The sequence below is a fragment of the Rhamphochromis longiceps genome, linkage group LG3, assembly GCF_057381845.1.
Source record: "Rhamphochromis longiceps isolate RC_006_pf linkage group LG3, R_longiceps_female_GT1.1, whole genome shotgun sequence".
Classification (NCBI taxonomy): Eukaryota; Metazoa; Chordata; class Actinopteri; order Cichliformes; family Cichlidae; genus Rhamphochromis; species Rhamphochromis longiceps.
Genome location: NC_140559.1, coordinates 14,377,529 through 14,398,206, shown reverse-complemented (window position 1 = coordinate 14,398,206; position 20,678 = coordinate 14,377,529). Strand labels below are relative to the sequence as shown.

Here is a 20,678-nt window from a genome sequence, read left to right as displayed (position 1 = left end):
ACAACAACTAATTTGACTCATACAATCTGGAAGTTGTGTTCTCCCTATATTAAAGCTGCTGTACAGAATCTGCAAAACAAACTGGGCTGTCATATGGGCTCAAAATGTGGTCATAAATATTTTGTACTTGTAAAAAAGATTTGTATGTGTAAAAAAGATTTGTGTGTGGACTTAGCCCAAAAAAACCCCTGCAAGATGTATGAATTTTGACCCTATTTTTCTTCCTTTAAGCTGATTGGTCAATGTCATGTCAATCACAAATTAAACAATCCAATCAGAGAACAGATGGGTTTGGCTGTCGGAGGGGCACTTTTTTGAACTGCAGGTCCTTGAAGGGTAATCTCTATATAAATATCCGATAGCAGTTAGGTCCCCTTACTTTCAGCAGCTGTTGAAAGCAGGGGCGGAGCGTGGGGGTGGCTTACTGGGCTTAAGCCCGGGTTGTTTTGTCAGAAGCCCGGGATCTTTTGGAGTGTAATTTTTCATAGTTAGATGCCTGGCTGACAACTGTATAAAACAAAAAGTACACACAATATTCGAAGCACATAGTGCACACTGTGGGAATTTACGATTGTGCGTGAATCCCCCCTGATATTGGTATGATCCGAGTTCAGGCACTAAGCGACTGAGCGAGGGGGCGGGGCAGCTGCTGCCTGTGAGTGCGCTGTTGGAGAAACGGAGCCAGCCATACTAAGGAGAGCTGAAGTTTGACCAGGTACCAAAGAAAATCATTCATACCGTACAAATAATGTAAATATGACGGTGCATCACGAAAGATTGATATCAAACTGATCACTTGACCAATATTATTTTACTTGCTCTTCAAGTGAATCAACAAATGGCGAAATGAAAAGCCGAACAAATGCTATTTTATTTTAGAGTCTTAGCTTACGTGTGTTTATTTCATATTTTCAGTTCTTACCCTCCCCGACTAAATCGGTTTCAGTTATGTACTGAAATATAAGAATGGACATTAGAGGCTTCTTTCAAAGAAAAAACTCAGGTAAATGTTATTTTATATATCCCACATGCATACTACCCTTTAGGGCTAAGCCCCGGGTGTTTCAAATGTCTGGCTCCGCCTCTGGTTGAAAGGATAAAGTTGTGGTATGTCAGTGGTTAGAAATACCATTATTACTTTAGGATTAGTTTAACACAAAGTCAGGGCTGACCCGGGACCATTGCTGTGAGTCACAGTGCGCAGCATAAAAGTCCTTTCACATCGGACGCAGGATGTGCTGCTAATGCTAACTGCTAACTAAAAGCAAAGCAAAGGATCCAGAATTTGTTGCTGGCTGCTGGGCTCTGTGGGTTTTTGCAGCAGCTCTACCTGTACTAGATGCACCTGCTCCTTGTCTTTTCTATCTCTGACTTTATGTCCTCTACAAGAGTTTGTTTTTTTTGCTAGTTCTTCAAATGTTCAATAAAAACATGTATGCTAATTCATAACGAAGAAAGCTTTGTAATGAAGACTGTCATTTCGAAAACACTGCCCCCCCCCCTGCGTCCGCAGCGCTGTTGAAAAGGCTGTGGAAGTCCCTGTATTAAACACGTAGACCTGTGACACAAAAATCACCAAACTCGGACGACCACAGACTGTTTTCCTTCGTGGTGATGAAGGAAAACGCTGGGTTGGCATGTAAAAGGGCATTTATTCCCTTCAAAGACCTGCAGTTCAAAAAAAGCGCCCCTCGACAGCCAAACCCATCTGTTCTCTGATTGGATTGTTACATTTGTGATTGACATGACATTCACCAATCAGATGAAAGGAAGAAAAATAGGGTCAAAATTCGTAGTTGTAACTTGCAGGGGTTGTTTGGCTAAGTCCACACACAAATCTTTTTTACACACACACAAATCTTTTTTACGCATACAAATCTTTTTTACGCATACAAATCTTTTTTACACACACACAAATTTTTTTTACACATACAAATCTTTTTTACAAGTACCAAAACCGATTTACAAGTACAAAATATTTATGACCACATTTTGAGCCCATACTGTCAGCCCTGGCACTGCATTACCATATTGAGCTTCAGTCAGAGGAAGTCACGGTTGCCAAAAATGTTTTGAAGCTCAAGAGTGAGGCTGGTGTCATCCCAGATATGTTAACATTGTACAATCTTCTGGATAATCAGATCTTCTCCACACTGAAAACTGCTATTCAGGTTGCCCTAATAAACCCAGTTAGCAGCTGTAGCTGTGAGAGGTCTTTTAGTGTCTTGAGTCAGCTCCATACCTGGCTGAGAAGGACCATGGGTCAAAGCAGACTCCAGCACCTGGCTGTGATGTCAGTTGAGAAAGAGATGCTTGAGAGAGTTGACCACCCAAAAGTGATTGACAGATTTACCAACCTCAAGGTGCGGCGACATAGGATAAAAGAAAAGAAAAAATCTGCAGGGCCATAGAAGTATCTGCAGTAAACATCTTTTCATACATTGTATACATTGTACCAGAGGCCAAGGTGTCTCAGTTTTTCTAATTTTTTAATAATATTTTGTACATTTCAAGAACTCTTCTATTTTTGGAGTGTATTTTTATGTATCTGTATTGTATTATACAGATACTTTATAAGCGAATCTCTGTCCAAAAAATGCACTCAGTTTACTTTTTACTCACTATGAGCATCATTCATCATTCTCCTCCAGTAATTAAGGTTAGGATATGTATTGTTTTATTCCAATCCATTCTTCTTTAGCAGCATTTAAATAACCTTTATCAGATTTGATGGTTTTGTTACAGACTTTAAAAAAAGTGTTTTGCTTTTCTTTCACAAATGTGGGGATTCAATTGTGTTAAAATGTACAAAACATGGATGTCATGTTTTGTGACGAGGACCCAGGCACAGAGAGACTTGATGAATTTAAGAATCTTATGATTTAATAAAGAAATTTGCAGACTTGCACAGAGATGGTAAAATTATTATGACTGAAAATGGAGATGAAGACAACAGACGACGAGGAACAGAGGGAACTCGGGACAACTGGAGACATTTAAGGATGCAGGGATTGACAGAGACAGGGAAGAAGTCTCATTGTGGCGAGTAAAGTTTATCTTGCCTGGATGGGCAGCTCTCTGGGTGCTCAGCACCCCCAAAGCTCTGATCCTAGAATCGCCCCTGGCGTCCAGTGCTACATAGACTGCCGGGATTATTACAGTACTTAGCTCTGTAGGCAACACTAGTGCTGTTGTTACACCAACCTTTGTGCACGTAGATGTAGAGCAGGGGCGGAGCGTGGGGGTGGCTTACTGGGCTTAAGCCCGGGTTGTTTTAAACAATCCAATCAGAGAACAGATGGGTTTGGCTGTCGGAGGGGCACTTTTTTGAACTGCAGGTCCTTGAAGGGTAATCTCTATATAAATATCCGATAGCAGTTAGGTCCCCTTACTTTCAGCAGCTGTTGAAAGCAGGGGCGGAGCGTGGGGGTGGCTTACTGGGCTTAAGCCCGGGTTGTTTTGTCAGAAGCCCGGGGTCTTTTGGAGTGTAATTTTTCATAGTTAGATGCCTGGCTGACAACTGTATAAAACAAAAAGTACACACAATATTCGAAGCACATAGTGCACACTGTGGGAATTTACGACTGTGCGTGAATCCCCCCTGATATTGGTATGATCCGAGCTCAGGCACTAAGCAACTGAGCGAGGGGGCGGGGCTGCAGCCAGGTGCTCTTGTGCCTGTGAGTGCGCTGTTGGAGTAACGGAGCCAGCCATACTAAGGAGAGCTTAAGTTTGACCAGGTACCAAAGAAAATCATTCATACCGTACAAATGACGGTGAATCACGAAAGATTGATATCAAACTGATCACTTGACCAATATTACGTTACTTGCTCTTCAAGTGAATCAACAAATGGTGAAATGAAAAGCCGAACAAATGCTTTTTTTTTTTTTTTTAATAGAGTCTTATCTTACGTGTGTTTATTTCATATTTTCAGTTCTTACCCTCCCCGACTAAATCGGTTTCAGTTATGTACTGAAATATAAGAATGGACATTCGAGGCTTCTTTCAAATAAAAAACTCAGGTAAATGTTATTTTATATATTATGCTTTGTATGTTGTTCAGTATATTTCTATGCAAAACAAGAGGGATTTCAGTACACAGCAGGATATTCACATTTGTAACCAGATATTTACACTTTAGGGAGAAAACATAAAACATTTTTACTGTACAACATCAATTTAGAGTAAACTTTTGTTTTAGATAAATATTGAAATATATTTTGAATCAGTTAAATGTCAGAATAAAGAGAGACAGAGCTTCTATTTTTTATCACTTTCATCAAATTTAAGAGTACATATACACTAAGTTTATTGTTAATTAATAAGAAAACCAGATGATTCCATTCTGAGCTGAAGAAGCTTCTGATAGGTTAGTAGAGTCCATGTGAGTAAACTGGTGGCACAGCTGTGGATGCATATAAGGCAAAACACAGAGCCTGTTTCTTTGACATGGGAAAATTAAGAGATATCAACCAAAACACCAGGAGAAGAACTGTGGAGCTCCATAAGTGTGGCTCAGTTTGAATACAATTTGGTGCCATTTGCAATTAAGAAATACAGACAGTTTCTCTCTTTACTCTTAAAGTTAACAAATATGTTTTTTATATTTATCAATCTAAAAAAATAAACATTTAGTCTGATTTGATGTTACAATTATAAAAGTGTTGTGTTTTTATCTGAAGAGTTTGTAAATATCTGGTTTCAACTGTATATTTGATGATTGTCAGCTCAAAGAGGGAGAGAGAGGAACAGAGAGGGAGATGCAGAATGAGGACAGAACAGAGATGAACAAGAGCAGGTGAGACTCACATGTTAGTCAAATGGTTGTTTACCAAAAGTATCACCGTATCATAGGTCCTCATGTATCTCGTACCTAGTGTTTCTTTTTAGGTTTGTTATTTTTCAAATTCTGTATTTATTAAGTTATGCAGGCTTGTTTGCACAACAAGGCTAAATAATTATATAAACTTTTGTGAATCTAAATATTGTACTTTGGTAGAATTAAAAAATAAGTGTAGTGCAGGTCTATGATGATTTTTAGTGCTACTATCATCTAGTTCTGATTCTGGTTCTGTCTTAGTTAAATCCTAAGTAGTCCTGATTTTGAACTCTTGTAGTCCTGTTTTAATTCCGGATCAGTTCTGGGTCTGGTTGAATTGGGGTTTAGTCCTCGTGTCTTGATGCAGCCCTGATTTTGTTCTGCCTTGCTGCTTAATTAAAAAACTAGTTTAAGGTGTCCTGTATATGTGATATCTTTTTTCCCCTATATGAAGTCATTCTTTTTTGAACAAAACTCAAAACAGAGCCAATTAATCTTTCAGTCATTTCTAAACCCCCCCCCCCTCCCCCAAAAAAAGAAAAAAGAAAAAAAAATCCACATGCATACTACCCTTCAGGGCTAAGCCCCGGGTGTTTCAAATGTCTGGCTCCGCCTCTGATGTAGAGTCCCCCTCCTCTGTTCGGTTTCACTTCCCGTAAACAGAAAGTAAACTTTGTGCGTGGGCGTGTTTGGAGCTGCAGGTGTGGGTTCGTTGGATCAGCAGAGGATTTAACGGGACTTTGTGTCGGTTTGAGTTGTTTTTAAAGGAGGATGAAGACGCTGGTGGTGTTCCTGCTCCTCGTGAACGGTAAGAAAGTCTCTGTTTAACCTGCAGCAGCTCCACAGACAGTCCTCTGTGCTGCACTCAGGTGAAGCTCGCGCCTCTGCCGTGAGTGTTGGAAATACAGATTTAATGATGAGGCTTTAATAGTAAAAGTATGAGGGAAGGTTAGAAACAGACCAGACTAACAGACTGTGGACTTTGTAGCCACAGATTCCCGTATGGCAGAGCTAGTTAGCCATGCTAAAGTAGCCTCGTGTCTGCGCTGCTTCCAGTGTTCTGGAAAAACGTCCTACTTTGTCAAAACATTTTTTTTTTTTTTTGCTATATTGCTCAACCGAGGATGTAACATAATCAGATTAATGACGGTGCCTTGTATGTTATACTGTTGTTTGTAAATAAAGTTTAAAAAATATATATATATATATATAAAAATATATATTAAAAAAAAACTTTGTCAAAACATCCTGCCGTAGCGTAAATCTATCGTCACGTCTATCAATTGACGGAAGATTGGACTCCCCCCCCGATCTCTTGGTTCTGACCTGGAACGAGAAATCACTCCAAGACGAACGCTTATTCAATTAGACAATTTTATTCACCATGTACATGGGAGATGTGTATAGCATAAAAGCCTCCTGCAGATCCGGCGGGCAGTCCCTGGATCCGTTACACTTATACTTTTTCAGAGTTCGTCATAACCCCCCCCGATCATTACTGATGAGGAGGGGGGGGGGGGGGGGGGTTAACATATGGGGGTTATGTCTGTGAAGGTTCTCAGTCATCCAGGTCATCGTAGTCAAAGGAGCTTGCAAAGAAAAGCGTCTGGACTTCTTTAAGTTGCTTGAAGACGTTTCACCTCTCATCCGAGAAGCTTCTTCAGTTCTAAGGTCAAATGGTGGAGAGTCCCAGATATAAACCTAGTGGGAGTTTCCCCCCACAGAGGGACAAAAGGACCCCCTGATGATCCTCTAATCGCCTGAGCCAAGGTGTGAAATTGGGTGTGGGTCCCAATCAGCCAGAGTTTCGGGTGAGCTCATTGTGAAACCTGGCCCCACCTTATCATGCGAATTCCTGAGATCAGATGGCCCAGGATGTGAGTGGGCGTTAAGGCGTCTGGGAAGGGATCTCAAAACTGGATTATAGATGGCAGAGAGTAATCCAGTTTTGAGATCCCTTCCCAGACGCCTTGGGCCATCTGATCTCAGGAATTCGCATGATAAGGTGGGACCAGGTTTCACAATGATATATATATATATATATATATATATATATATATATATATATATATATATATATGATGTCATGACAAAAATGATTGACCAACAAAACATTTTTCTCCTTCATTTCTGTCAAACAATGCTGTAACGTGTCTCGCGGTTAGTATCATGGTTGCTAGGCAACCTGAACAGCACAACAAAGCGTATACCGTCCCATTTTACAAGCCTCTCACTTCTGCACTTCTCGTACTTATAGTACGCACCGTACGTAGTACGCGTAGTGCGCGTACTTCAAGCGTGCAGACTCTGAATTGGGACACAGCCACATCCACCCACTGGTGATGGCAGCTACATTGTAGCCACAGCCACCCTGGGGCGCACTGACAGAGGCGAGGCTGCTGGACACTGGCGCCACCGGGCCCTCTGACCACCACCAGTAGGCAACAGGTTAAGTGTCTTGCCCAAGGACACAACGACCGAGACTGTCCAAGCCGGGGCTCAAACTGGCAACCTTCCAATTACAAGGCAAACTCCCAACTCTTGAGCCACGATGGAAGGAAATGATCAGACATGCCCACTCTCTGTAAACCAGACAGCTAAACTGACCAACAGGTCAAGTGAAGACAACACAATAACAGCAAACAAAGTCATGCAACAGTGAATCAAGTTGGAACGCCAAACTGGCAACAAATGACCAACTGGTCAAAAAGAGATGTTCACTATGCCATCTTCATTTTCTATGCTTTGTTTCGGTGAGGGAAGTTCAAGCTTTTCTGGTCCTGGTGCTGAATTTAACTCTTGGTGGGAGGCACAACTTTTGTCAGCCATTTTTGGTGCATAATGAATAATAGAGGGTCAGATATCTTTGCTGGCACTGAGGGTTAACAGTATGACATGGGGGCATCTTCAGGTTTGTGCTGCTGTTCACTGGCTGACTGTGAGTTGGGCATTTGTCACTGACATTTACAGGGTTGCTTCTTCTGTACGGCTTAATATGGTCAATGCTGTACTGATTTTTTAAAGTAGCTCCCTCGATGTTTTTTAATCTAACACATTTGCCAGAGATTTTATGAATAGTGTAGGGACCTGAAAAATCTGGATCTAGTCTTTCTATCTTCCTTCCACGTTTCCCCATGTTTGGGAGAAGAAGTTCATCTCCAACATTGTACAGAAGGGTTTTGTACGTCTTCCTTTTGTAATTTTTGTGACTTTGCTATATTTTCCTCTACAGTTTTTTTTTTTTAAACTTTGTCTTGTGCGTCTCTTGTGGAAGATACACTGTAACTTGACTCCTCTGGGAGAATGATGGAGGACAGCTAAAATTTTCAAATTTTAATTAACAATTACAATCACAAAGGCAAATAAAGCATGTGAAACATGAACTGAAAAAACTATCAATAATAACTAATTTTTAAAACTAATTATACTACTATAAAGCTTTGAACTCATGTTGCCACAAAGATAGACTCCTATCATATTTTTTATTATTAACACTTGTTATTATAGTCACTTTTTACTCTTGATACACTTGCACAGGTGAACACATTATACTGAAAGGTGTGCTCGCCATTGATAACTTTGCATAAAGATACAAATATAAAGAAATAATAATTAGTCACTTACCTTATCTGTAAAATGTGTCTTGCATTTAGAAACTAAGCAGAAAAGATGCTGCAGCCAGTATCGATATGCACACTTTCTAATTAAGATTATATTTAATTCATGCACAATCAAGGATATGTTGCTTCTCTCCCATACATTAAACGGAATGGTGTGTATTTGGTTGTGGTGTGGACCTTAGACCTCAAAGAAAACAGTGTAGCATCCAGATAGACATTCCGTTGACTAATTTTTTGAGGGCTCTACATGTAGACAATAAAGCCCCCCCCCCAAAATATTGACAGTGTTTTAAAAGCTATTGAAATGTTACATGGCATCTTCGAAAACGTTAGAGCACTTTCGCAAATATGTGATGTCTTGCTAATCGAGCAGATATTTAAAGTTTACACAGCACCACTCTCGCATGAAAATATCTTAAAAGTTTATTTTGTGACCCAGAAAGAGTAATATTTCAAACTCCGCCCCTCTGTGTTCCTCCGCCCCTGCCTCGTTTGAGTTTTGGACGAAATGCATTCTGGGATATTGCATTTTGTCATTTCGAGCTGATTGGAGACCAAAACCGCCAATCAGATTTTTTTTTTTTGCATCCAAGTCTGTGATTGGTTGGTTTTGTGGCACAAATATAACGGTGTACAGAAAGAGTTGAACGCACACAGGCAGAAATGTTGAGCGTGCAAGCAACACATTGCGAGCGAGCGCAAATGCACAAACTGAGCGAGAGGGGCTGCTATTGTGTGTGTGTGTGTGTGGATAATAGCAAACACTGAAATACGTTTTTTGTACGTAGCAATGAATTTTGTTCACTCAAATTTAGCTTTTCTTCGCTCAAAATAAATTTCTCCTTAAAATGCAACACTTTGCAACACAAATTTTTTTTATATGCGCTCAATTCTTTTTCTACGTGTGCTCAGAATAGAGGCACAAAAATAACGCATTAGTCCCATGGCTTCTTCTTTTGTTTTTATCACTTTTGTGGGGATCCAGAAATTCTTTTATTGCTGCCATATAACCTGCATTATTATAATTGCATTAATAACATTCTTTACAGTATTATTCCATTTATAATATTTTTACAGTATTAAGAAGAACTACTAAAAAACATAGAATTATAAAATCAGAAAGGCACCTAATGTAGCAGGGTTGAGACGACAAAATAGTTAATTAACACACTTTATTAACAACCGATGATTAAAATGACCAGACTCCCTACCACGATGCTACCCTAAAACAATCATAGCTTGATAAAAAAAACAAACCAAAAAAACCCTAAACAAAATAGTGGAGACCGGCCACTTGAGGCGGCAACCTACAGGGAGGAGTACCCAAGGGTGCCACCAATTACTCACCCATGTAATTTACACTAAACTCTAAACTCTAATGCATCAGGGAGGGGACTCCACCTCACATACCCAGCCCCTCAACAAGCGGCCGCACCTCCGTTAAAGCAATAAAACAAAGCATAAAACGTTAAACAAATTAGTAAAAGAGATCTACATAAAACAAATACACCCCAAGTTACTGTTCTCTAGAAAAGCATCACATAACAAATAAAACAGCATATGACAAGACAGCAGCAGTATAGCACAATCCTGCAACAAAAGAGGGAAACAGTCGTCAAGGTCCACCCTACTACATGCCACATTATGATAAACGCAAGAGTCCCACTTACCACTCTCTAAAGGGCAATACTTATACTGAGTAGCTTCCCTGGAGAGATCTACAGCGCTTAGCTGCCTAATGCTCTCGGCCACCTTGGATGGACAAGACTGCCAAATGCCGCCATCTGGTAGTGAATCGCAGCTTTCTTATAAGCCCAGTAATTGTTAACTGGGAAGGTGTGGATGTTAGTGGTGCGTTCGTGGACATCACGTAAGATCCTACCCCAGAATCTACTTGGACAAACTGCCCGAAATGCATTGAGAGAAACATTTCAGGGATTTTGAGTCATTCTGCACTCCAGATGGGTTAATTGGGTTACAAATTTTAATCAGATTAATCATGATGATGGATTAATCCGTGTTGACGCGTTAATTTAGACAGCACTAATAAAAATAGATCTCTATTTCCTCACTCTAAAAATGTTTTGTTGGCTCAACTCTTTAAGTTACAAACGTTGCATATTATTAAGTAAATCCAGCAAGTAAATTTTAGGTTTGGCTAACACAACTGCTTTAACAAACCAGCATGATTTACTTTGACCTCCAAACACATAATTAAGTTTAAGCAACCTAACATTAATTTAGATTTTCCTAAAATATCAAGTTGACAAATTACATTAGTAATTAGTAAAAAATGACATTACTCTAACTCATTTTTTACATATATTTTACTCTATCCTATCCTGCAAATGGTGTCAAGTTTCTAAAGTAACTTTTCTAAAATCTCACATAGCTATTTCATTTATTCCAACTGATTAAATAGTTTATTGCAAAAATTTTTCCAAGTAATGCAATTCCGTGTCATACAACATAAATCAAAGAGCAGCCCTTTAACTGTACTTCAGTAGAATCCCTCCACAAACGACCTCAGTAAGAAAGAAAATGTAGAATGTTTATTACCTGGACAAGGTCTGTTTAGTGAATCAGAAGCCAAAACATACCAATTCACTCCATTTTCTTTACTCCACAATGGTGTCTTCAAATTCCGATTGACTGAACACACCAGGCAATCAACATTGTGTAGAGTCTTGATAGCTGGGAAACAAGCAGAGCAATGGGGCCTGATGATCAACTTTGAGAACCACTATAAAGATTTGTAAATGTATATTAAATAAAACAGTCAATAAACTATGAAGTCTTCCAAATCACAATAATTTTAAATCATGCCCTTCTAAAATACCTCAGAAAACAAACATTACAACGTAAGGCAATTGGTTTTGCAAATCTGCTTATTATTAAGCATTAACTTTAACCTATCAACTTGGTAAATATCGCAGAATAATAAAAAAAAAAAAAAGACAAAACGTTTTAATGTTCAACAACGCAACAAAGGTAACGTATATAAGCCCCATCATTAAGGAACACGCTTTGGGCACACCAAGGTCTTCCAGGACAGTTGTTCCTTCAATCACAATTTTAGGGTGGAAGAAATGCTGCTGTATGTCTGGTGACTACATTCTTTACCACTTCTTCTGGGAACTGTTCCTCACTATCCTGCCAAGTAGGTTAAAAGGGCACATGTCGGGGTTTTTTTTTTTGTACCATTTAAAAATAAAACAAAAAAGTGAGACTTACCTACCAGCTGTTCTCTGAAGAGATCCTCCTCTTTTTTTTTTTTTTTTCAGATACACCATCAGGCAACGGATTGCGACCTCTCTCTTTGTTTCCATCGAACTCTGTAGAATAAAAAAGAAAACAGTTTACTAGGCGAAAAGTCTAAAATTGTAAACTTATGGGACTTGCAGTGTGTCCACTGTGCAGTGTGTGCAGTCTGGTCCAGTTTTTAAGAAGGTTGTTTCCAAGTTAACAGTGGTGATCCTTTAGAATTCATTATTCAGCTGTGAAAAAAGAAGAAGAAGGACACAATTAAATAGTAAAAAATGTTAATATAATACACAATGTCACCTGAGCAATGGCGGTACATTAGCTAATATCCAATACACTGCTGTAATTTTTCGCTTTTTTTTCTTGAGGTGCCAAGCGGATTACACACTTCAAACTCATCCACATACAAAATGAGGGAAATGGCTGGACTCTCTCCTGATAACAATTTATTGTACCCTGACAAGTGACAAATTTTAATTATAAGTGGAAAAACTGACAATGTACTCTCTTATTTGTGAAGCACGTTTGCTAGCTAAAAGTAATGGCTAGCTAACCTTTTTTTAAAAAACAAAAACAAAAACAAAAAACAACAACAACTCTACTCTGCTAAATTATGATTAAAACTATCAAATTTTAGGTCTTTAAAGATGACCTTACCTGAAGCCAAGTGTACAAATATAACTTGTAATTCATCTATTTAGAATTCAGTGCTTTGTTATCTTACCCAACACAGTTTCGGGAAAACACACCTCAACTCCCACAAAGTGAGAAGAATGCTTCTTGTGCCCGTGATGATACAAACATATGCTACGGGGTTGCCCTGTGCTGCATGCATGGTCTCATACAAACCTATGGCTAACCAAAGTAAACACCAGAGTGACAGATGTAAGTAATTACAGAAAAAAATACATTGCCTTTTACTTTTGTAGAGTAACAACTCAAATAACAGGCTAAGTTTCAATGTGCATCATGTAGCTGCCATTGTCAGACTAAGCTTACACAGTAGACTTATATACTGTAGATGCTGACGTACTGCAACTTACAACACGTGCAGTTGTTCAGGTGTTGTGGCAAAAACAAAACCAAAAGAAACCCTTTAACCACTTTTAACCCCTGACTTTGACACGTCTTTTTATGTGATATCTCCTGGTGATTAATAAATTAACAGGATTTACTTTGATGAGTTTCTGTTCAGGCTCAAATCGGTTAAAGGGTCTCAGTGATGAAATACTAATAATAACTCCCCAAAAGTATCGAGTCTGTTTTGAAAATGTAAGGAGTAGAAAGTTCAGATATCTGTTTAAAATTGTAGGGAGTAAAAGTAAAAAGGAGTCACAAAAAAGTACTGAAATCCAGATACCAGAAAATTGTACTTAATTATTTACTGCCCGACTCTGGAGATGAGGAGAGGTTTTTATTAGTCGTTGATGTTAAAGTGTTAGAATTGTCATCAGTTACTATGAATCTATGTAATCAATATACACTAATAATGTAACATTACACAGTATTAACCTGAATGAATTTTGCCTCCTGAGGGTTACAGCTGTGAATGATGTCATCAATGGGCATTTTTTTGTGTTTTTATTTGTGTGTCCTCAGTTTCCCAGCATGCCCTGGGTGTGGTGGTGGAGGTGGATGAGGGGGAAAGATCTGTCCTGCTGCCCTGTCAGTACTTTGGGTTTATACCTGAGAATCCCACAGTGATGTGGACTCGCAGTGATCTCCATCCCAAATCTGTCCATGTGAGACAAGACGAAACAGACGATCTCAGAGGACAAAACCAGCGTTACAGCGGGCGCACATCAATGAGACCTGATGCTCTGGACACTGGAGACTTCAGCCTCACTCTGACAAAACCAACAAAGACTGACAGCAGCATCTACACCTGCTCCATCAGTGATGGGAGAGAAGAACGGAGACTGAGAGATATCCAGCTGCAGGTCAAAGGTCAGCCACAAACACCTTGTGTACAGGTCAAAGATCCTTCACAGATATTGAGCTTTAATCCTAGAAACTGAAGCAAAAATTGATCATTGAGATTTTTCATCCAGTTAGTCCTGATGTAAATATTACGCTCATGTTAGGAACCACTCGAATATGTGTGCGTATCAGTGTGATGTGTAAATCAGAGTGTAGCTAGTAACTGTAGTATCCTTAAGGGTAGGTTTTTTAAATTTAAGATTTAACACATTACATTTATCAAAGATTGTCTACGACAGCTGGTTGCTGACATGAATACCTCAAATATGTTATCCTACACCAGATCAGATGTTAGAAGTTATACACACTACAAAAGAGGACAAATTATTAGCCCGCCTATGAAAGTCAAAGGAGCTTGCAAAGAAAAGTGTCTGGACTTCTTTAAGTTGCTTGAAGACGTTTCACCTCTCATCCGAGAAGCTTCTTCAGTTCTAAGGTCAAATGGTGGAGAGTCCCAGATATAAACCTAGTGGGAGTATCCCCCCACAGAGGGACAAAAGGACCCCCTGATGATCCTCTAATCGCCTGAGCCAAGGTGTGAAACTGGGCGTGGGTCCCAATCAGCCAGAGTTTCGGGTGTGTTCATTGTGAAACCTGGCCCCACCTTATCATGCGAATTCCTGAGGTCAGATGGCCCAGGATGTGAGTGGGCGAAAGAGTGACCTTTGACCTTTAGATGCAGATGGACTGCTGAGCAGCTCAGCAGTCCATCTGCATCTTAAGGATAAAGGTCACTCTTTCGAGGATGCCAATGTTCACATTTTGGACAGAGAGGACAGATGGTTTGAAAGAGGAGTGAAAGAAGCCATCTATGTCCACTGTGAGCGACCATCTTTGAACAGAGGCGGGGTTTACGACACCAGCTGTCTGCCATCTATAATCCAGTTTTGAGATCCCTTCCCAGACGCCTTAACGCCCACTCACATCCTGGGCCATCTGACCTCAGGAATTCGCATGATAAGGTGGGGCCAGGTTTCACAATTAACACACCCGAAACTCTGGCTGATTGGGACCCACCCCCAGTTTCACACCTTGGCTCAGGCTATTAGAGGATCATCAGGGGTCCTTTTGTCCCTCTGTGGGGGGATACTCCCACTAGGTTTATATCTGGGACTCTCCACCATTTGACCTTAGAACTGAAGAAGCTTCTCAGATGAGAGGTGAAACATCTTCAAGCAACTTAAAGAAGTCCAGACGCTTTTCTTTGCAAGCTCCTTTGACTACGATGACCTGGATGACTGAGAACCTTCACAGACACCCGCCTATGAAAGTTCATTTTATAAAAACGTATTTACCAGGTGTCGTTAAAGACAGGAAGGCATTTTTAACAAAGCTGTTTCAAACCCTCTAGTTTTGTTTTTCATCATTATATGAGTTTACTTTGCACACAAAAAGTTATTAACCAAAAAATAAAAATTACCACATGAACAGATTTTTTCTCAAGTCCAGACTGATTTATTTTGTCTTTGGCCCGGTGTTTTCTGAGTGAAAACTCAAACCCTTGAGTATCAATACCTGGAGTTTTGATACTATCAAAACCTGGAGTTTTGATACTTGCCATCTTGATTTTCTCAAGATAGCGCCTGTGTGGATTTATTTGGATTCTGCTTGTAAATTTGTCCTCAATGTTGTTGCTCCTTTAAGTTTCAGACAGTGCATGCCCAAGGCTAGTCTTTGACTAACTGATTCTACCCGAGCCATTAGAAAAGAATGTAGAAGATGTGAAAGAGAGTGGAAAAAGGAGACGCTGTATGTTTGTCTGGAAAGTTTATCAGAGAGCAGTAAAGGCCGCCAAGCACTCTTATTTTTCTCAACTTATTGCTGCTAGCTTGCATAACATGCATCATGTTTTGTATAACACTATAAATTCTGTACTTAATATTGAAGCCCATGTTCTTTTGCAGTCTTCTGATGTTACGTGCAATCACTTTATTAATTTTTCTGTGGACAAGGTTTCTAGCTTGAGACCTCCGACTCTATCTATTGCTCACCTGGCCATGCATGTTTCTTGCTCAAGTCTGTTTTCTGCTTTTCTACCAATTGCTCTACTTGATTTAGAGACAGTTGTGTTAAATGCGGTGGCACAATTTTTAATTGGTAGAAGGAAATTTGAGCACATCAGTCTTGGCCTCTCTACATTGGCTTCCCATCAAATTTAGGATCCGTTTTAAATCTGTTTTCTTTTATTGGGTTTTAAATCTTTAAATGGTCTGGCTCCTGTTTATTTGTCTGATCTGCTGTCCCCACTCGTTCGCTTTTGTCAACTTCGGTTGCTTTCAGTCCCTAAGTTGCGGCTGAAACTTAACCCTGATGGGGTTTAAGCTCTTGGGGGTGTCTGTGGTTCCCGAGCGCTGGGGCTACGAGAAAAGAAGGCCGGGGAAATGCAATAGGAGTACCCCCATCGCAGGGGGAAGCGTAATACCCCCAAGCGACAGGCTCATCGTAGTGGCGGCATTGTCGGAGGGAGAGGGACAAGGAACGCGAGAGGGGAAGTGGAGTACCCCAAACTGATAAGAGTGGAGATTGGCGGTACTAAGGCTGCGGCTTTTTTTGAGGGATTCTGCGGGCACTAGGCGCGTGACTTTCCCTACATGCGGTTATTTGCTAGCACGTAACAGAAAAGGGAGGCTATGTCATGCACTGGACCGTGGCAGTGGAAGTATAAGATCGAGGTAGGAGGTGCAGCGGCGACACCGAGGACACGGCCGCCACGACGGGCCACGTTTCACTATCAAGGATTGGAGAGCAGCAATGTCACTCAAGACCTTCCAGGTCTACTCGAGCACCTTGCGTTTCAACAACCGAGAGGCCAGATAAGCCAGGCGGTGTCGCGACCCCGAGGAGCGCGGCTACCACAAACTGGCCCCTATCAGAGCCATTTGGGACGAGTGGTGCGCGAGACTGCCTTGCATGTACCGGCCAAGCCCCGAGGTCACCGTAGACGTGCTGCTCCTCACCCCTTGCTCTTGGTACTTTTCTGGGTACCGGGATGACCAAAATGATTACGACGACGAGCTCAAAAGGTGAAGGCTCTTCCTTGAGCGGTTAGGCAAAGCCCTTGCGCTCCCCGCGATTGAGGCCAGGGCGATCGCCCCAGTGCTCGCCCAGCCCGCCGCCGCTGCAACCAGGTGCCCCGAGGGGTCACGTGACACCCCACCGACAAAGCGTGGCATGTGTATCGCAGGAGCAAGGACATCAAGGCCAAGACCCGGTGCCACCTGCACATGTGCTCCAGATACGCGATCACCAACTGCCCCAGCTGCGCTTTGCTTGGGGGTCCCCTCGGGCCGCGACGCCCGCACGCCATCAGCGCCACAGAAACCTCACGGAAGCACAAGGGTTAACATAAGTCCAATAAGTAGCCGAGATGCTGTTCGATCGGTGGCATTGTCTCAGACGTATCATGCTTGACACGCTTGTCGTGTATTACAGATGGCAGGTATGCAGTCGCTTGATTCGTCAGGGTCGTGTGGTTTGGCAATACAGAGAGTGGCTATAGTGAGTCTGCCGGTCAGTGGTGTTGTTTTCTTATGCAAAGTACCAAATGTTCCTTACGGCAATACGTCGAATCCCAGCTTGCGATGTTCAGACGTAAGCTCAGCGAACCAACTGGTAATCTGTTCCAGCAAGCTGGACGGATTTTTGCGTCCCGCGAAACACAGTTCGCCTATGTATATATGATATTCTTTTCCACCGATTTGTAGGATGTTTCTCGTCAGGATACTTGGCACTAATATGTCACATGGTCCGCGTGAACACATCTTTCCAAGACCCTCCTAGTGTTATCTACATCCATACTTTTTCGCGTATAGAGGCTGACACACACATAGACAGGATTCTTGGTCTGGACCTTGCATCTCGGACCTCACATCTGAGTTACACAGCACACTTCTTCATGGCATGGAACATTATGTGTAGTGTAGCAATACACTAAGACACATAATAAGACACAAATAAAGAAGCGCATGAAGAATAACATGGAATGATCTGTACCTTTTATGCAACTTAATAAAATTACACATTTTGTGCTTTTTAACTAAGTTGCTCTGTGAACACAAAGCTAGGCCTAACACACAATGTTGCGGGGCTGTGTATGTTTAATTAGAAAATTACATTTGGTCGGGGGTCCGGTGGGTTTTTTGGTCGGGAACTGTGCGCTCAGTCGGGGGGAATTCGTGAGATTATATAAAGACGTGATCTGACAGTTGCTCGTAGAAGCCGGATGTTGTATTGACAATGTACTCCTTGAATGCAGCTGTGCGAGCGCTAACCTTTGCGCTGTGTTTCTTGTGCCGGTCCTCTAGTCAAAGCGCAATTAAACAAAACAGCAGTTACAGAGAGCGCTGTGATCGGGTGAATGGCAGATGCTATCACATTACCAGGCATTTTAGACAGTCCGACATCTGTGTTTTACAAAGACAGACTGCGTATCTCACCCACCAACCATTTGTACAGTGTAACACCCGTGAGATCGGGGTACCAAGTTACTATCCGCTTCCTCAGCTGCAGTGACGAAGGGCAATACATGTTAGGGGGGGAGCTTTTCACAGTTTTCGCCAAACCTGAACACTTGAACACTGGGGTGTATATTATACCATAGTAACCCGTCTACGTGGCGTGTAATGGAGATATGGAATCACACGATGAGTCAAACAGAAATCCCGGCGGGTTGTTGTTCAAAAGTCCAAGCCGCCACAATGCCTGAAGGTCATGGAGCTGACAAATGTAGAATGTGTATATACAAACGAAGAGGGGCAGATGATCAGACATGCTCGCAAACGACGAGGTCTGTTCAATCGAACAGAAGCGAAACTTCTACCACCGAGTGTATGTACAGTAGTTCGTGAACATAGCTCAAGAGTCCGCGGATGTTTGTCGCTATTGTAAAAAAATGATAATGATATGTCATGTGCTCTACTCTATAGCCTTGCCTACTTTACAGTTCTTGGAACCCATCAACACCAGTGTTCACTTGATAGACATATCACCACACAGTAAGGGCACAACAATGTTAGCAGTTTTTTTTTTTTTCAAAGTGTGTTACATATGTCCTAACACTTTTGTTTTTCTTTTAATTTGCAGTTGACAGGCTGAAAAATGCGATGGAAGAGTACAAGAGTACGATAAAAGAGCTCAGTGGCTGTTCAAAAGCTACTGTCGCCGTTGGAGGGCTTATTGCGACGTTGATTGTGATCGTTCTAGGGTTTATGTATATATGATCGCCACTTGGCTTGTATGTGTTTATGTCAAGTGTGGAAATAAAAGAAAATATATCATTGCTTACATGGCTTTTATTAGTGCCACTTTATTAAAACTTTTATTAAATGTGGAGTTGTAATTATTTTTATACATAAATTTAAAATGCGCTCATAAAGAGTTGGCGCTCAGTCCTCTTAAGGTCCTAAGCTTCGTCTGGCGTGAATGTCCAGACGATATATTGTGTAAGGTGACTTAGAGCGCAAGAAGGCCAATGCAAGCACGCTTACAGACACAAATAAGTTCTAGGTCAGAAGTGAGAGATACATTTAGCTTGTAACTGCATTTGTGCTTGCATAGCAACTGTTGATGCAGGACGTGTTAAAGATAAGCATGAAAAGAACAAGTCAACGAGAAACATCTGGAGGGTGAGACGGTTGAAACAAACAGCCATGTATGGTAAAAAGGTTGCAGATAATGGAAACTTGTCTAACTGTCATTAACTGTAACTGATGCATATTATCTGCTTTGCTGACGCAAGAAGGGGCTAAACCCTGACATATCAAAACCATTTTGAAGCTTTTTAGCGGAGATCTACGCTGATGATGCTCCCCATGCGTGTGTTCAATAAAATCATTGTTTGACTGAACTCATCTGGACCAGTGTCAATGGAAAATTGTACTTCGTAGTCAGTATAATCTTTTAATGATATAAGTTTGCATATGGTAGAATACTGCATGTAATCATTTGTGTTTAGAAGTATATAGCTGGTGGCATATTGAAAGAATGTCTCATCCTAGGAGGTCTGTAACATTCCAGGGTGTTCTGGCATTCACCCCCACATCCTACGAGCATGGGAGAGGTCGTACCTTGTCTTATTGTTTTACGGTAGGATTAACGTAGCTATGTCAGTTTTAGTCTAAGTGCCTTTTTACATATAGATGAACTGTTGGACTTTCCAGACCAGCAGGTTAAGGGAAGTCATTTATGGGGTCACACTCTGACACACACACACACACACACACACACACACACACACACACACACACACACACACACACACCAATGTAAGGAACAAACGCTCACTGGAGTTTATAAATAAAGACCAGGGCAGTCCTCAGTGCGAGTCTCAGTTCTGGAGGCTGCCCTTGCTAGCAAGAAATTCTGTGTTTCTCTTCTCTGATTCTCTACTGAAGAAGTATTTTAGAATATATCTCTTAACAACCAGTTTTTGTTTGTTTTCATCCTCAATATAAAAGAATCAGGACACAAGGCACACCTTACCGTTTTTTGTTGTGTGTGTCTTGCATTGTCTGTACGTATTACTATTTACTCCTGTGCATGTCCCTACCTGTATAACATATAAGCTGTGTCAATAAAAGAAGTCAACCACATGAGATAGAGTGATGAATCTGTTTTATTTGTCAACAACCCAAACCCATAATATATATGGGGGCATGATGAACATTAAAGGTACAAATGATTAGAATGTGAAAAAGGATCACACAGCATTTCACTTAGTGGATTTGATGCCAGCATAATGTTTCACACGATCGATGGTATCTGGAGTCACATGGGAAATCCATATCCACTGGTTGTCATTCAATAACATGCGGGCAGTGAGTCTATCCTCGGGCTGCAGCTTCAGCAGTTTGAACACAATTCGGCTGACGTGTTCACACCACATCACATTGGGCATTACAGTTATAAGATTACGGTTGCAGTCATGATCATCAACTTCATCTGGATCTAGAACCCGTTTGATGAGTTCAACCGTAGCAATGTCCGGATCGAAA

At 41.1% G+C, this 20,678-nt stretch overlaps 2 protein-coding genes, 1 long non-coding RNA gene and 1 pseudogene across 6 annotated transcripts in view; 2 read left to right on the top strand and 2 right to left on the bottom strand.

The window, feature by feature from the left end:
- The window catches only part of LOC146673017 (uncharacterized), a 406,340-nt gene that overhangs the window by 27,076 nt on the left and 358,586 nt on the right, over positions 1 to 20,678 (top strand). The window lies entirely within an intron of this gene.
- The window catches only part of LOC146673023 (NACHT, LRR and PYD domains-containing protein 3-like), a 505,210-nt gene that overhangs the window by 313,964 nt on the left and 170,568 nt on the right, over positions 1 to 20,678 (bottom strand). The window lies entirely within an intron of this gene.
- The window catches only part of LOC146673034 (uncharacterized), a 44,886-nt pseudogene that overhangs the window by 14,855 nt on the left and 9,353 nt on the right, over positions 1 to 20,678 (bottom strand). The gene's annotated exons all lie outside the window — the stretch shown is intronic.
- On the top strand, positions 5,449 to 20,270 carry LOC146673035 (uncharacterized). Of its 2 annotated transcripts, XM_085401625.1 has the most exons (4): positions 5,449 to 5,630; positions 13,306 to 13,653; positions 18,612 to 18,680; positions 18,769 to 20,270. In XM_085401625.1, the coding sequence occupies exons 1-4, from the start codon at positions 5,594 to 5,596 to the stop codon at positions 18,903 to 18,905; spliced, it is 591 nt and encodes a 196-aa protein (XP_085257751.1). In that variant the 5' UTR covers positions 5,449 to 5,593; the 3' UTR covers positions 18,906 to 20,270. The 2 variants fall into 2 exon arrangements, with proteins under 2 accessions (XP_085257751.1, XP_085257752.1); XM_085401626.1 differs by lacking the exon at positions 18,612 to 18,680.